Consider the following 17,118-nt stretch of genomic DNA (forward strand, 5'->3'; position numbering starts at 1 on the left):
CTTTCCCCTTCCCCCCAGTACAGTAAAAATGCATTCTTTAGTTTGCGTATACCTGTGAGAGTAAGCTGCAAAGACCAAGAAAACCTAGATGATACAGAGGCTTAAAATGTCAATAAACCCTGGAAAGTTTTCTACACTACTTTGTCCCAACCCAGTTACTGTGAGAGAGTTGCTGCTACAGTGGAAGATTTCTCCCCAGAAATACCAATACAGACATGATTTTTTAACCCCTTCCCTCCCCCCTCTACCTTCTGGCCTTCTGTCTAGGCCTCAACAAAAAGGAGATGATTAACAAAGAAGTACAGCTAGTAAAAATTAAGGCTAAAGCTTTGCTTCCCCAGGGATTCTGCCTCAGTGGCTCCAAAACTGATCTCCAATTAGATTATTTTTCAGTTAAGATACTAATGAACATTTGGGGCCCAATTCTCTTCTTGCACTTGAATGACTCAACTTCAGTGGAGATATTTTGAGTTTACACAAGTTTTTAATGAAAGGACAGACCCTTCTCGCACATTATTTCAGCAGACTGGCAAGACACATGTTGAACAGCTTCATACACAATGAGAAGCCACTGATGAGAACAGAACTGTGGCATCTTTCACACAAAAATGGAAACCAGAGACATCCTTCTCAAGCTTTGGTGCATTTTTCTTTAAAACCAGAACCAGTGGTATCTGTTCTATTAGGACTCTGAGTTTGTCTGGATATATATTAACTTGTATATGTGAAAAATAATATTTTACTATTTATATGTATTTATACAGTTTTACTTTCTCTGTTTAACTATTTTATGTACTTTTAACCTAAAAAAGTAAGTATTTTTTTTTATCACAAAAGCCATTTGTATCGAGTGTCTCATTTGTATAAAAGTTCCTTTGATTTTAATAGTTGTTTAACCATGAGAAAATACATCCATTGAAAGCTACAGGACTGTATAATTTTAAAAGGGTAAAGTTATTACAAAATGGCTTAGCAAAACCTAAATTCTCATTTTAGGGTCTTGTTCATCTAAATTCTTTCACCGCCATTATAAGTAAGAATCATTTCAATAACAAACTCTAGACTTAAAATATTTCTCCTGCACCTGAAGCAGCTGTACTGAACTACAGACAATTGAACCTAGAGATTAAAGGGAGCCTGTATAGAACCATAAACTGACGGGGGGACAAAGGGGTCATGAGGGAGGAGCCAGGGCAGCACGGAAGCTAACAGTGAAAATATCAAGGAATCTAAGGGTATGGACACACACCTTTAAACTGGGGTAATTACACTGGTCTGCACAAGCCAGCTTGCAGAGCAGACAGACAACCAACTTTCCAGAAACAGCTGCCTGCACCTGGTCCTATTACAACCCCTCGCCACTAGTTCTCAGGGGAATCAGTAATAGCATATTTTCATTAAGCAAATGGCTATGCTTAAAACTGTGGACATGGAACTGACTCACTCATGCAACTTAAGTGGTGCCGTTTACTCCTGAACTGGTAGCAATTTCAGTGTGTAGACAGAGCACAGGTGAAAAAGTGCAAGTCTGCACCCTAAGGGAATGTCTGTCCAGTATAATGAAGGTACAACTGTAATAGGAACAGGCCTGTGGGCAGAAGCTTGCAACCAGTAGGGACCTTCAGGAAATTTTCTGACTCAGACCAGGCTGTTACATTGTCACTGCTCATTTTCTGTGTTAGCCTGACACACCTTTGTTTGCAAGCCATACTCTGAAGAAGAGGAATCTGCTAGTTCATCTACCAACATAAAATGTTTTCTTACATGTTAGGAATTACAAAGCAGTGTAACACTTAGATACTTTAGAGAGATACAATAAATCCCCCAAGTGGAAAATTATGGAGTAATCCAGCTATTGAAAATTAGGGTATTTTGACAGTGTAGTCATAAATGTACCAAGCAATGGATCATCCATCATTTTCCTGGAGTGAAATAGTTTCATAGCTTTTTAGGGGCTGGAAGGGACCTTACAAATCACTGGGTCCAGCCATCATGCACTTCAGTAGGAAAGACTGCTGGGATCAGATGGCCCCAGCAAGATGTTGCAGTAGCTCCTACTGTCAGAAAACGTCCCTGTCCATTTGTTATCAGTTCTACCACAGCACAGAGATCTCAACTGCAATGCATGCCCTAGTGTACTAGGCACTTTACAAAAAGTAAACGCTGGACAATCCCTGCCTAAAATAATTTAGTTTAAAATGTGCAAGTTAAGTAATGGGCAGTAAGAAGAAACAGAAGACCACAAAGCAGGTCCGTAGTCAATCCTGGAATAGAAGCAAAAATTCCTCGACTCCCTCCAGTGTCCCATCCACAGCACCGTGGCTACATCAAGTCACACCTAATAGCTAAAACACCAACCCTGACTACTGGTGTGCAGTATCACCAGAGCTTCTGCCCTCCAAATACTTGCAGACTTTTGCTCCAAGGGGTTTCTCTTTCCTTGTTTATGACTTTTCCATGTTGTCAGCATGTGACACGGGTGCTGCAAGTCTGGAAAAGGTACACTTGGCCAGCCTGACAGAAGGGCTTCAACACCTCAGTTGAAAAATTTAAACCCTCCAACCTTCCACTCAGTAGCCACTAACGGTTACCTCTGCCTTTCGCCAATAAGAGTTCTGTAGGTGCCTAAATGCCTGCATCCTGATTATACTGAGCACCTTGGCAGCTAGCTCATACCTGTGCCTTATCAAGAGTCACAAACTAGGCATCCTTACCTTGCCCAAGGCCAGAGGCATAATTCAATACCTTTTACCTGATAGTTTCCTGGTCAGAGCACTAGCCTAGGGAAAGTGGAGAGCTGAGAAACCTGCAAACTGCAACAGTCCTTTCACATGTTTATCCAATCAATGGGGAATCAAGGATCAATGAGTAATGTCAAAATAAGAAGCCAGAGTTTCCTGAATATATGCTTCCTAATGGGCTCTTCTGAATGGGCTCTTCTGCAGTTGTACTGAGATTAGGATGGTAAGGAAGAATATGCAGGGTGCTGTTTCTAACAGCAGATTTTTTTCCAATCTCCACTCCAAATTACACGCGGCCACAAGTACTCCCAGGTTCAGATCAAAAGGGATTATTCATCATTGGTTAAGTCCTCAAAGACATGTTTATTGATTGGTACATTTGTTCATATGGTTGAAAACGTAACACTTTGAAACTCCCTTTCAAAATTTAGCATCTTAACAGATTTTATAAGAAGAGACGGTGCAGATCCCCTGGGGCTGCTCTGGAGTTACCATACATACACAAATGACTTGTGGAGTCATACAGCACTGTACATTGTGTCATTACACCTTAGAATTATACTGATTTTGAGTGCTAAGTAAACCTGTCGTGTTGATGGGAATGTTTTATTTGAATATAATTTTTCAAGCCCAAATACAAAAATCAGTGCTATAGGAAAGATTGGCCCTTCCCTAATTTTGCAGCATAAGGAAGGACTTTAGGGGTCAGAGGAAAGAGGGAGAAACAACACTTCTAAAGATGTGTATTGTTACCCAAATAACAAAAAGTATATTTCAAATTATTTGCAAAGCTTTATGTTCTAATTGTGGGTTAGAGAGAGAGACAGAGAGAAAGAGAGATTAAGTTCCACTCAACATAAAAAAATCCAATAAAAGTATATTTAAGTGCCAAACCTGGAAAAAGTGGCATTAAAAAAAAATCTGATGCTTTTCCCATCTCCCTCAAATTAAGTAAAATAAAACCCACCACCTTTCAAACCAAATGAGATTCTGTGAGATCGGTACAACACTGTACAGGACACTCAGGATCAAGATTGTAAAGCTGTGGGGAAGGAGAGACCAGTATAACAAATCGCACTCCAGAAAGAATTGTTAACACAAGATGCGGACTGGAAGTAAAGTGCATGAGAGGAAGCCTGCTCAGCTAAATGAAGTAGACTGAAAGATCAGAAGTCAGGGGTCATTCGCCAGAGCGGCAGCAGGCCCGAAAACCACACTGCAAATTCTGGCATCCACTGGCGGTTTCGGCATGAGGACCTGCATGAAAACAGAACAAATGTTAAAAGAGGAAAAACAAGTTCTGCTCATTTTCAGGACTACCATGGCAACCAGGTGATTTATGCACTACATAATTTCAACAAAGAAATACGAGTTTAGAAGCGAGGAAGTGTGCTTTTATGGAGGTAGCTTTTAGCCTGGAATTTGTTTTCCTGAAAAAACCCTCACTAGTTAGCTCTCTTGCATTCTCACTAGAAATTCAAGAATGTACAGAAAGCATCTTCATTATGACCACTGTGATTATTCAAAATCATAACCTGATTTCTATAACCATGCTTTTAAAACCAGACAAATTTATATTTCCTCTATAATGGAAACAGAATTTTTTATGATACATTTTAGGTTACTCCACCCTTTTATATAATGAAGGTTCAATGGGGCTAAGCTGTGGGAGTTGTGAGGATTTTGAAATCAGGCTTTTTGTACATAGATAATCTTAACCATGAGTTTTTTTCAGTCACCAAAACTCTGCAACTGAAATCCATGAATGCTGTAGTGATTACGTGTACAGAATATGAGATCACACACTTGAACATTTTCAGCACATTTATCTCCACAAACTAATATTCAGCTAGACATCTGCATGTCTGAATAACCACCCTGTGTCTGCCCCAAGTCTAAAAAGAAAAATGATGCATCACATTTGTAACGTCAGCTTCACCTTTTTATTACTGTAGTTCATAATTTCTTTCCAAAACACTATTACAAACATAAAAGCTTAATTTGCAGAGAACACTTGAACATTTTTACAAGCTAGAGAATTTTTTAAAAGTAAGAACGTCCCCCGATCAATCTAAATCCCCTCAAAAACGGAAACGGGATTTTAACCGATGCAGATAAAAGCCTGCCAGCTAACATGCATGTACTGAGTCAGAATAAAGAATGAGCAGAACTATACTTCCTAGTGGACTATCTGACCCCCCACCAAAGAATCTGTCAGCCAGGAATAAAAACTTACGTGAATTCAGAAACATTGCTATTGTAATTCTACCTGACTCCACTTACCGTCACTTACCGTTTCTTCTTTGATTTAAAATACTTAAAAGAGCATATACAGAGAGCAAACTATTATCATTAGCACTACAGGATTTCCTCAATTTTGGCCATATGTATGATTTTACCCTTTTGAAGACACAACATTTACTGCCATTCAACTTGCTGAACTCTGGTTTCCCACCAAATTAAGTCATTCACATTTAATTTAAACTGCGTGGAAAATCATTTAACACTACCCACCTCCTCCCCTTACTGCACTGAAAATACAAATGAAACCAGACAACCCTGAATCCAGTGTTAAGGCATTATTTTAATGCATTTGCAATGTGGTTATGGACAGAGAAACAACACTGCTGACAAGGGCATTTGGATGCTTTCTGTCCCCATTTGTTCTCCAGCTATAACTAGAGAACTAGTCAGATGTGATTAGCTCTCAAGTGAAACGATTTTTTTTATGTGCCAGCACTGAAAACACCACCTGGTGCCTGGGAATAACCGTTTCCTGCTTCAGAAGCCAAATTCTGAACAGCAATTTAAATAGCAATTTTATTCAAGCATGAAGACAATAAAAGGCACCTGGACTTGTCTGCAGAGCAGTAAAAAAACAGTTTGTCAGTATGTTCAATTTATGCTGCAGGAAGACAACCAGAAACAATGCAACAACAAGGACCCATTTAGAGGAATATTTTCTGATCAAATCTTTCTAATCACTGCAACAGATTCTGACCCTCGGGACTGCATGCGTAGGAGGGTGAGTGCACTCCTTGAACTTCCAAGCAATGCTAGCAAGACATGGCACTTCCTGGAGCACTGGACAGGGAAAAGGGACTGCATGCTCTTGGCAGGAATGCTTTAAGGCTGCTGACAGACATGAAAAAAAACACCACTTTACCAGAAGAGGAAGCATGTTAGTTCGACCCAGTTCCCCTGGGTCGCATAGATCAGGAGCTTCAGCAAGGCTTTTTGGCACTTTTATCTAATAGCTCATTCAATCAGCAATTACATAAAAGTGCCAAACAGCCCTGCTGAAGTGCCCAACCTATATAGACATTGGGTAAGCCAAGCCAAACTAACACAATGCCTCTTCTGAGCAGGCGCTACACTTGGTGCAGAGGCACACTGATTTTAAAGTAAAGCACTGGTATTTTTTTTCTTTCCATGTCTGTAAGTAGCCTAAAGGTGTAGCACTCTCCTGGCTTTCCTATCACAGCCCACTGGGGTTAGGCCAGTCAAATCATTTTGAGAGGATCTCTGGCCCCTTTCCATTGCTGCTAGAGCTTGTTCAAAATAATACATCCAAAAATCATGCATGCCATTAGATTATAAAATGGTATTAGGCTACTGTTATGCTGTTTTTCACCTCATTCTTATGCTTTAACACTACCTACCATTTGCTCCCTGAGTGGCTACAGTTAATTTAAAGCCCAGAAAATACATACAAGTAGCTCAAATTTTTCCTTCCAAAGTAACATTTATTCACAAGTGAAAGGTAATGTAATCTGTAGGTTTTGGTGCAGCTCCTCACAATCTTCTCTTAACTTGTTTGGAAGTGCTGCCACCTCATTTTCGAAATCATGAATAACCATCTTAAAAGCAACACTAGTCCTGGAAATGGACCCTATGAATCTAAACTCATGCTGAAAATGAAATACGTATTTTCTACTCTTTTTCTGGCCAATTCCCGATGTATGACATAGTTCTTTGCTTCTTAGGCCCTAGCTACTTAGCTTCCACGAGAACCTGAAAGTTCAGTTAAACTACATCTCTCTGGCCCTCTTGTCTTCAGTTTTTTTGTGATTTGCTAAAATAATTTCAGGTGTTTTATGACTCAATATTGAAATAAAGCTAAACAAAGACTTCTTGTTAGTAACTCAGGCATTTCTTAAATTTCAGCATTTCCCCCTTTATTCAGCCAAAAGAACTTCTCTCTCCAACATCCTACAGCAGGGTTTTGGCAACATTTTTGGGCAGAGTGCCAAAAACACCTGCAACCTGGACTTGTAAGATGTTGGCATGTGTGCCAGGGTTCAGATAACGGGGGAGCCAAGAAGGGCCCAATCCTTGTTGTGGCAACACAGGCCTGGCCCCTTCTGCACTGTCCATCCTGAGGCACACATGCCAAACAAAGCGTCGTCATGTGCCACACACTGGCACGTGCTGGAGGATGCCTACCCCTGTCCTACAGTATGTACTAAGTAACCCTTTTAGTTTCTCTAGGGTATCCTTGCCCTCACTAACTTCACATTTTGCCAACAGTTCTGCAAGCCTAGCTACTCTCTCCCAGTCCCCCTTTCTGCTACACTTTGTGAATTTCTTGTTTGTTTCTTTATCTCATTTCACTATAGGTGAGCATTTTTTATCTTTGGCTATTTGCTCTTTAAGTTTCCTTTTTTGCTTCCTGAAAGTTTATTTTTGCATTTTGCATCCAACCTTTACATTTTAATTTATGCTTCCCTCTGTTGGACTGGATTTCCACCACCAAAAGAATCTGTTTAGCTCAAATATGCTGTTGAATCTTGCAATAAAACCATATTGTTCTTCTTCCCACTTCCCCCACTGCGTGAATATAGGGGGATGGCAGAAGAAGGGTACATATTTCTCTTACCTAAATATGAACTGGATCTTAATCCAGACAACATGGAGACAATTTAGCCAGTAGCATAACTTGGTACACCTACTCAGAGGGGGCACAAGAACAACAGAGGCTGCCACCAGCCCTACTCCAGCTTCCACCCAGGATGCAGTACCTGGTTGTTACACCTCTGGTACTGGACTTCTTCAATGGAGAGACTGTATAGTACCTGCTCTCAGTTTTGAGGTTTGCAGGTTATGGCATTTCAGCTCCTCACAGGGAAGGCCGCAAATTACACTTTAAAAAGTCTGTGGCTGGTGCACCTGTATCAACCTCTTCTCTCATATTCACAATTAGTTGTGCCACATTCTAAGGCAATAATATCATACCATATTTAACTGTATATCACATTCACATTTTTTCCTGAAAATTTGCCATCCAAAATGAAGGCAGGGGATTGTGTTCAGCACCATCTCCACCAGGCCTGCTTGAGATAAGGGTAGAGTCTACTCATCTGTGTCACTTCCCCAGACCCTGCTGCAGGGCCAATGCAGCTACAGGTTTAACTCTCTCATAGCCATTGCCAATAGCTGTGTTGGCAGAGTAGTGGAAGGGGAAATGATTCTCATGACAGTACTCCCCTCCCTTGGGCTTCGCTGCCTGGCTCAGTCAAGGCCATAGCAGCAAAGACTGGAAAAGAAAACCTCTTTCCTTTTCCTTCATTCTGCCTTTCCAACAGAAGGTAAGTGTCATATGCAGGGGCATATGGCACAGGATATGGTATTACCTGATGTGGCATGGTATATGGAATATGGCATCACCTTGAACTTGGATTGCTGTAATGCACTTGAAGAACAGGTAAGTACTTCAGCTGACACAGTACAGAGGATCATTTACTTATTCAGCTTGCCACAGGATATACATTGCAACACAGCTTCAAAGACAACAACACTGTCATTTTTTACTGTGTCTCCCTCCCCATGTCCCTCCATCCCAGCTCAGGTCATTTCTGATGCTGATATAAACAGCCCTTGCTTTGAACTCATATATGTTGGGATAGGGCATCCTGATCGGAAGGTCTTGACTGGACAGCCACTTTTCCAAACTGATCCAGTCAGAATTTGTTCATTTCAAGGCACCATGCAAAGGTTACCAGTTTACCCAATCTGGACAGTAGCATTGGCTGCAATGAACTAATTGTTCAAGTAACAGCTTAGGGCTATGTCCCTTTCATCTATGTTTTTTACCACCAGAGCAAGAAGCTACAAAGTCAATGTAAGTTCTAATGGCAGTATATTAAAGCTATAGTTTCTGATCACCGTAAAGCATGGGTGGGCCAATTCCAGCCTGTGAGCCAGACTGGGCCCACAGCAGACTCCATTTCCCAGTAATCGCTGCAGTCAATTCCCATGGAGACCACAGGAGCAGCAAGGACATGACACAGTGGAGCCAGGGTTTCAATGGAGACTGGCACCAACAGTTCTGGCAGGGCACATGGTTTGGTATGGAGCTGCTTCAGGGCCGGGATCTGGTAGTGGTGAAAGTGTGGTCTGGAGCCCGCAGCAGAACCGCAATCTGCTGCCTGCACTGGAGCGCAGCTGGAGTGTGTAGGCAGTGGATCACGACTGCGCCCCACCCCAGACCATGCCGTCACCATTGCAAGTTCCCAGCCCTGCCCAGCCATGCCCCATGCCAGCACTGCTGGGACTGGTCTCTGCAGAAACATAGCACACGGTCCTTGCCCGACTGCTGCTGGGGTCTCCATGGAAACTGGCCACAGCAACGCAGGCAGGGGCTGCTGGGAAATGAAGTCCAGATGCTGGCCAGATCTGCCATTTTGCCCACCCCTGCTGTAAACATACCTAGTGGTTTAAGCAAAGGATGCATAACTCTGTTTCACAATTGGGTTTTGCAAGAAATAACTTTTCTTCTCCACAGCCCAGAGAGGCAGGAAGCAGCTTAATATTACAGAAAGAGAGGCTAGGTATTTTCCTCCTCAGATCCGCAGCAAGTCAGAAGAATCTTAGTGTTTCAGTCCAGTGCACAGACTCTTCTTCTAGATTGTTTAAATGCATGGAGCATTTGAGGGAAGATGACAAGAGCAACACACTGAAAAGTGATGAAAAATAAAAGTGATGAAATTGAGCATTAACTACAATAGTGAATAAGGCTAATATTATTTGGAACTCATGCTAGGCAATCTAAAACTCAGTAAAGTAAAGCATTGAACTTTTCAGCAGAATTCCAGTTATCCAGAAGATGCAAGCAATACTCAAAACATTTGTACCATGTCAAATCAGCAGTAATGTCAGTATACAGGATCCCATACCCTGAGCAAAGGTTTCAAAATACACTGATGGACCTGGAGTCAAGCTCTGTTCCTGTGGATTTTTAAAGTTTCATAACAGAACTAATCATCATCAAAATCAAACTCCTATTTCCCCAGCATCTCAATTCCTTAGCCTAGGCCTTTGAGCTCTCTTGCAACCCAGTCTTTTGGACTCAGGAGTGCAATAATGAGGGAACTTGTAGCTGAACTAGCACCAGAACAACTGAAGAACATAACCAAACTTTAGTTACCATAGTTCATTCAAAGAGACTGCATTAGCTTCATCTAACTTGGTTAAAATGCTTTGTCATCATATTTCTTCTAGAAATAAGCTGAGCAGTAAAGGTGTTCATTCAGACAAACTTCTCAGCCTTATCTGGAACTCAAGGTCAGTTCTACAATGGGTCATGTAATCTCTTGTTGGAGTCTTTCCATGTATAGAGTTGAACCATATCATTATACAGCCCCAGTAAACCAAGAACATCTCAGAGCAAGAAACTTCTTTGTAGAAAGAGCTCTTTCAAACCGAGATATTGGACTCATCTACTCACAAAAGTTGTACCACTGTAACTCTGCTGGGATACAATGATATGACTCTTCCTAGTGAAACAGCAGCTAGACCGGTATAAAAGCTGCATGCAAATCAAGCAGTTCTCATCACATTCATGAAACTGAAAACTTCTCTACAGCATAGCTCCAGTGAGACCTGCTCCATCTAGGTCATGAGAATGCATGCCTTGGGCTGACGGCATCAGACCCACTATTTACAGGAAAAGTATGAAGAAAAGTTTGCAGTTGGGAATGAAGACCTTGCAGGTGTCAAAGCAAAACCTGAATCATTCATAACCTCATGCTTCATGTTCCACTTTTTGTGATGCAAGAATGAGGAATTTTCCAACACCGTACTACTCATTCCCTCTTCCCAAAACAACCTGAGAGGTGGCGAACAAAAAAAAAAAAAAGACACAAACATGCAGAGAATTCTGTAATTATTTTACAGTGCTTTCGTATATAATGCTTCTGATGTACAAAGTGTGATAAATGAAAGCCGCAGAAACTTAAGCTGCTGGAGATGAAACAAAACACTTTAATTGATTATTAATCCTCCTGCTCTTATTTATGAAGTACTGCAGTGATACAGGAATAACTTCAACAATCACAGAACTGCAGCTACATCTGGGGTAGAATGTGATGTCTGTTTAATATTCTGAGAAGCAGTACCACATGCCAGTCTGAATGAGAAGTTAGGAATACACCATCCAAAATAAACTGTAGAGAGGTTTAATGAAGGATATTATTACCCACCATGGTTAGTTATCCAAGCTTCATAGTTCTGAGTACTGCTTAATTTGAGAGAACATTAAATATCATTTAAGAGAACATTAAATATCATACAACACTTCTCTCAACAGTAGGGGTAAATGAGGTCATTATACTCTGTCTCCCATAATCAGCCCTCTGCCACACTTTTTTATACAGGTTACACAGCATCCACAACCATGGTGAACAGTTTACAGAACAAAGCGAGACAGTCTCTGAGCTAAGACCTCACAATCTGATTTCAGACATGACAGTATATGCAGGTACCAGAAACCAGAGGGCACAACCACCATTACAGCAGTAATATTCCAAATGTACTCAGCTTGGAGATGCTTATGTCTCACTCGTTTAAATAGTAATATTTAAAAACCTTTATGACTTCACAAACTAAGAGGAGGGTGTTTCACATGTTATTGGTTGGGGGACTGAAAAAAAATGTAGAGATAAATGTAGACAGTGTGATCAAGGCTGGTATTGTTAAGAGAATGGAAGGTGGGAGGGGGAGTGACAACTGAGAGTGTGGGCTGGGTTTGGAAAGAGCCTTAAAAGTAGGTTTAAATCTAATACATTGCAAACAGGGCATCAGTGAAGGAGGATTTAGAGCAGGGGTGGACAATTATTTCGGGCAGAGGGCCATTTACTGAGTTTTGGCAAGCCATTGAGGCCCGCATAACAGGCAGCCAAGGAGCCAGGGGCAGATTAATATTAATTTTCTAAATTTTTTTTTAGAGGCCCCGCGGGCCAGACAGAATGGCCTGGTGGGCCACATGTGGCCCACAGGCCACACTCTGCCCACCCCTGATTTAGAGGGAGATGTGGAAACAGTCAGGCAAGGCGACTGTTTTAGTAGGAAGGAAGGAATGAAATCACCAAGAAAACATGGGTGGGTGCACTAGTCAAAATCCATGGCACAGGAAAAGAAAAGAGCTGTGGGAGTCATGAGCACAGGCTCTTTGGGTATAATAGTCACTTTCAGCTTCACTGCTAGGGCCTAATAATCCAGCACCAAGTCAAGCTCCATGTGAGCCTTTCCATCCAACTGGTTTGGATTCCTTGCTTGTGAAATATCCCTTGTATTGTTAAAACTCCACCATTCCGCACTTGAGTTGGCTATATCCCAAGGATGCGAGAAGCGATTTCAGTGTCTAAACTGTAACATGCCTTCAGGTTCCAACACATCATACAAACGTCAGGTCAATATCCACAGGGATTGTGGATATTTTTATAATAGATTCCAGTAATTCAGAACCATCAGATGCACAGTCAACCATTAGAACATGATCTCATTCTGTTAGCTTTCCCCTCCACTCCTGCCCTTCTCTCTTGTATTACACTTACCTTGTATAATTTAATTACACGGGACAGGAGACATTATTTCCCATAAGTCTGTCTCGTACCTGGCATAACGGAACCCAACTCCAACTGTGGCAGCAGCCAAAGGTCTCATTATAATTGTATTGTATACATTGACCAGCACCCATCACCATCAACATTTTTCCTCAACCTAGATTCATCCTTGGCCAATGTTATAGCATAAGAATGGGAGGATAAATGAACATACACCCATCATCTTTAAAGCATAATACTCATATTCTAAATATTGTTTAAGTGACTGCCCTTTATGGAGGGTCTTCAAAATCCATGTTTAACAAAAGCCAGTTCACAGAGAAGAGCTCTTTTCAGTTCAAAACTCTTATAATTTGCAAAAGGTCAAGGAATAAAATGAAAACTCTTAAAAATGATAGTCAAATACTCACTACTCTAAGTGTGCAAAAACAGCTACTCTGTTCTTCTAGGACCTGTATCTGCCAATGGTAACAAAGTGGTATATTTAAGGAACAAAATCTCAGGGAAAAGAGCCAATGTCCTTCCAGTGAGCTCCCTCTGCCTTCTCATTATAAAAGGAAGGAAGAGCTGGATACTGAAAAAGTGGTGCAGGGAATGGACATTGAGAACAATGACAAAAGAATTATGGGAAATTCAAAACTCTCATCCCTTGTCTTCAAGAATCATAGAAAATTAGGGTTGGTAGGGACCTCAGGAGGTCATCTGGTTCAAACCCCGCCTCAAAAAAGGGCTATCCCCAACTATCTCATCCCAGCCAAGGCTTTGTCTAGCCAAGTCTTAAAAACCTCCAAGGATTGAGATTCCACCATATCTATGGACAGCCTGTTCCAGTGCTTCATTACCCTCCTAGAAAAAAGTTTTTACTAATATCTAAATTGCCATTGTTGCAACTCGAGACCATTGCCCCCTGTTCTGTTATCTGTCACTACTGAGAACAGTCCAGCTCCACCTTCTTCGTAACCACCCTTCAGGTAGTCCTAGTTGTTATTAAATCTCCCTCTCAGTCCTCTCTTCTCTAGACTAAATAATACCAATTCCCTCATGTGAAATCACAAACATGTTTTCTTAGGCACTGCTCACCAGTACAAGAAAACAGATATGTTCACGAGCTACTTAAAATTTGAAAGGTCCAACTTACTTTGTTCAGAGCAAATGAAGACATTAGTTAAAGTTAAGGTTCTGTGGATAAATCAAGAAACTCAGGGCAGGATGCAAACTGCCTCAGTCAGCACTTAAATTTGGGCAGAGCAATGACTCACAATTGCATACAACCATCCCAGGCAGAGGATTCAAAATGATCTAGCCAGAAGTCTAGAAATCCCATACAGTCACTGGGGAAACTTCACAGATATGATCTAGAAACAATTTGGGTTTATGCATCTGAGCATTTAAACAGAGCAGAGCATTCAGGGGGTGCTAGGCATCTCCACAGGGATTCAGAAAGACCAGAGGCACTTAGAGATACCCAATGGGGTGCTAGGCTGAAAAAACCAGAAATAAACTTTGCAGTAGGGGCCATTGCCAAACATTTCCCAATCCCAGGGGAATATCCTAACAACAAGCTACCAAGGCTGGCTCCTTCTGCTAAAAACACTATTCCTAGCCCCCATGACTCCTGCAGTCCCAAATGAAGGCAAACAGTGAACTGAGGCAGGTAATACAGTCTTAGGAAGCTGGCACCAAGCTAATTTGAACTGCTTCTTTGGACTTGGGTATCTAACACCCACCCACCTAAATCCCACGTAAGGGTCTACTAAGACCATATGAATCTGGTGTCTGGTACTACATCAGACTAAACTTTAAAAAAATCCCCAAAACATGAAGCCCCAGAAAATCATCATGCGTCTTTATAGAAAGAGACATTACCGTTAATGTTGTCACAGTAGTAAAAGTGTTCGTCATTCAGAGAAGGGCAAGCAGAGACTAAATCCTGCAGGCCTGCGCCAGTTACAGTAAGACAACCCGAAAGATTAAGGTGTTCCAAATGCGGCAGTCCTCCTCCCAGAGTCAGCACCCTGCAGGGAGAGACAATTAGGACGTGTTAAGACATCACAAGAAACCAGACTGCAGTCTATGCATGATTGAGTTACGGTGCCTTGTTCAGGAATGTCCTACAAGCAAGTTCTGATCTGAAGAAAACAAAGACAAGGAGCTGCCATGGCAGCAGCGAGCACTGAACTAACTACTGGTCTGTCAAATGAACATGGAAGTAACCCCCTCTAATGAAATATTACCAAAGTTTTCCCTCTGCTTATTACCAGGTGTGCGCCCTGCAGATACCAAAGCAAAGTTATTGACGACAACTGGAGAAATAAGTAAATCTCTCTCATTCTCCTTCCTTTGCTAGCTCTGCACTCTCCTGGGACCAAGTCCAGCAACTGAACAAAGTAAGTGGGAGCTGTTGCAATGCTACAGCAAGCAAAGTGAGTGGGCATCAGACAATGCCTCTCCCTCGGCCCAGTATCAGTGCCTCAGCTTCTGCCAGGATTCAACCCCAAAAGTAAGCTGCATGGCTGCCCATTGGGGACCAGAGGTCAGCTTCCCTTTTGCAGAGCATCTAGGAGCAAAGCTCAAAACACTACACTCTGCTTCAAGGGTCATTCAATTGCCATAGCTCCACGGTGTCAAACTCATTGAGCCCTGGGGCCAGGTAGGGTTCACTGGGCTGGTCTATGGATCTGGGACCAATCCTGTGCCACATAAAGCCCACATGCTGCAGGCGACATGCCGGCTCATGAGGCATGCCACTGAACCCAGAGCTGCACAGAGCACAGGGAATCTGGATCACAGGCTGCATGTAGCATCCCATCTGAACCAACTCAGGTCACATGCCATATGGAGAATGCTCCCAGCATCAACTTGGGCTGTGCAGGGTGCACAAACTGGATCTGCCATGCACAGTGCACGCAGCACAAGGGGATGGCATGGGGTGGTGCTACATGTGCTGCCCTGCCAGCCCAGCCCTGTGCACTGGCTCCAACGTGGCTCAACCCACACCAGCCCCAGAGCCAGAGTCCAAAGCTGGTCTGACGTAAGTAATGCATGCAGCACATGCCCCAGACCAGCACGCAGTATGGGGAGTGCCAGAGCCAGCACATGCCCTGTATGGGTTGGATCACATGGCTCCATGTGCTTGATCTGACCTGGAGGCCCATAAGTTTGACACCCCCTACCGTAGCTATTGCAATTGCTCCAATTCCTTATCTCCAGATAGTTTCTTACAAAAGTTTAACCTGGATGGTGACTAGGTCCTCTGACTACACAGGAGAAAGGTACAGTTCATCTGCAGAGCCCAGCAATGCAGGAACACAGTGGACTTTGAAGATTTATGTAAACTTTTGTGGATCAACAAGCACAACTTTTAACTCTTGCAGGTAACGGGACTTGTAGCCAATTGTAACCAAAAGAAAGTGCCTGGTAAAACATTACAACATTACTCCCTAAGAAGCTAACACTGTGCACTTTGGTTTTAAGAACACAGGGTATGAATAATCAAAAAGCAGATTTTTATGCCGCTCTCTACTCTTACTAGGAAGCATTCATGGTAAGGATATTAAACATACAAGTGATGCAACAGGGGGTTTGCCACAATAAGGACTGCAAGACCAACATTCATGTTTTAGAGATCTTACCATTTGTTTGTTGCAGAAACTACAAAAACAAATAACAGCTATAATTTAGATCTAATTCTACCTATAGATGTCATGCAAATAATGTTTAGTTCAATATACCCACAGTGGAGAGAGAAAGTAAAAGATGGGTATAAACACACATCAGGTGCAACCTCAAAGATCTGTGGACTCCAATAAATTCCAAAGCCTGCTACAGGACAATACTCCCAGGATTAAAAGTTTTTAATCAACATGCTGGTTCAACTCAGCACATGCAACATGCAATTCATTCCCCACACAAATCTCCTTCATTTCCTGACACGATGTGCTGGTCTCAAAGAAAGCAGAAACTCCAAATAATATGAGATTAAAAAAAAAAAAAAGACTCAGACATGCAGAAAGAAACCTAATTAATCCATCCAAATCTATCCTGAGGCCAAGATAGCCTTCTAGAAGTCTTCAGTGAAGCTGCCAAACCCTGCTACAAGGAGTTTTCCAGAGTGGTAAGCCACTCTGAATGCTGTGACCTGCAACAGAATCAGGTACTAAGCTCAGAAAAACTAGCATCCTACTAACTGGGAAGATATCACACAGAATCACAGAAAATTAGGGTTGGAAGGGTCATCTAAACCCCTGCTCAAAGCAGGAGCATTCCCAACTAGATCATCCCAGCCAGGGCCTTCTGGAGCTGGGCCTTAAAAACCTTCAAGGATGGAAATTGCACCACCTCTCTAGGTAATCTGTTCCAGTGCTTCACCATCCTCCTAGCGAGAAATTTTTCCTAATGTTCCACCTAAACTTCCCTTGCTGCAACTTGAAACCATTGCTCCTTATTTCAGACATCAGGGCTGGAAGGGACCTCGGGAGATCATCGAGTCCAGCCCCCTGCCCAAAGGGCAGGAAGTCAGCTGGGGTCACAGGATC

General features: G+C 42.2%; 1 protein-coding gene across 1 annotated transcript in view; it reads right to left on the bottom strand.

Moving 5' to 3' along the window:
- Positions 1-3,630: 3,630 nt before the first annotated feature.
- The window catches only part of FBXL5 (F-box and leucine rich repeat protein 5), a 68,715-nt gene continuing 55,227 nt past the window's right edge, over positions 3,631-17,118 (bottom strand). Inside the window, exons 10-11 of the mRNA XM_019552971.1 lie at positions 14,450-14,598; positions 3,631-3,998 (exon numbers count right to left, since the gene is read on the bottom strand). Of these exons, the coding sequence (XP_019408516.1) occupies positions 3,922-3,998; positions 14,450-14,598 (226 nt within the window). The 3' untranslated portion in view covers positions 3,631-3,921. The remainder of the gene's footprint in view (positions 3,999-14,449; positions 14,599-17,118) is intronic.

This window comes from Crocodylus porosus, unplaced genomic scaffold, assembly GCF_001723895.1.
Source record: "Crocodylus porosus isolate Cpor-Errol unplaced genomic scaffold, CroPor_comp1, whole genome shotgun sequence".
Lineage (NCBI taxonomy): Eukaryota > Metazoa > Chordata > Crocodylia > Crocodylidae > Crocodylus > Crocodylus porosus.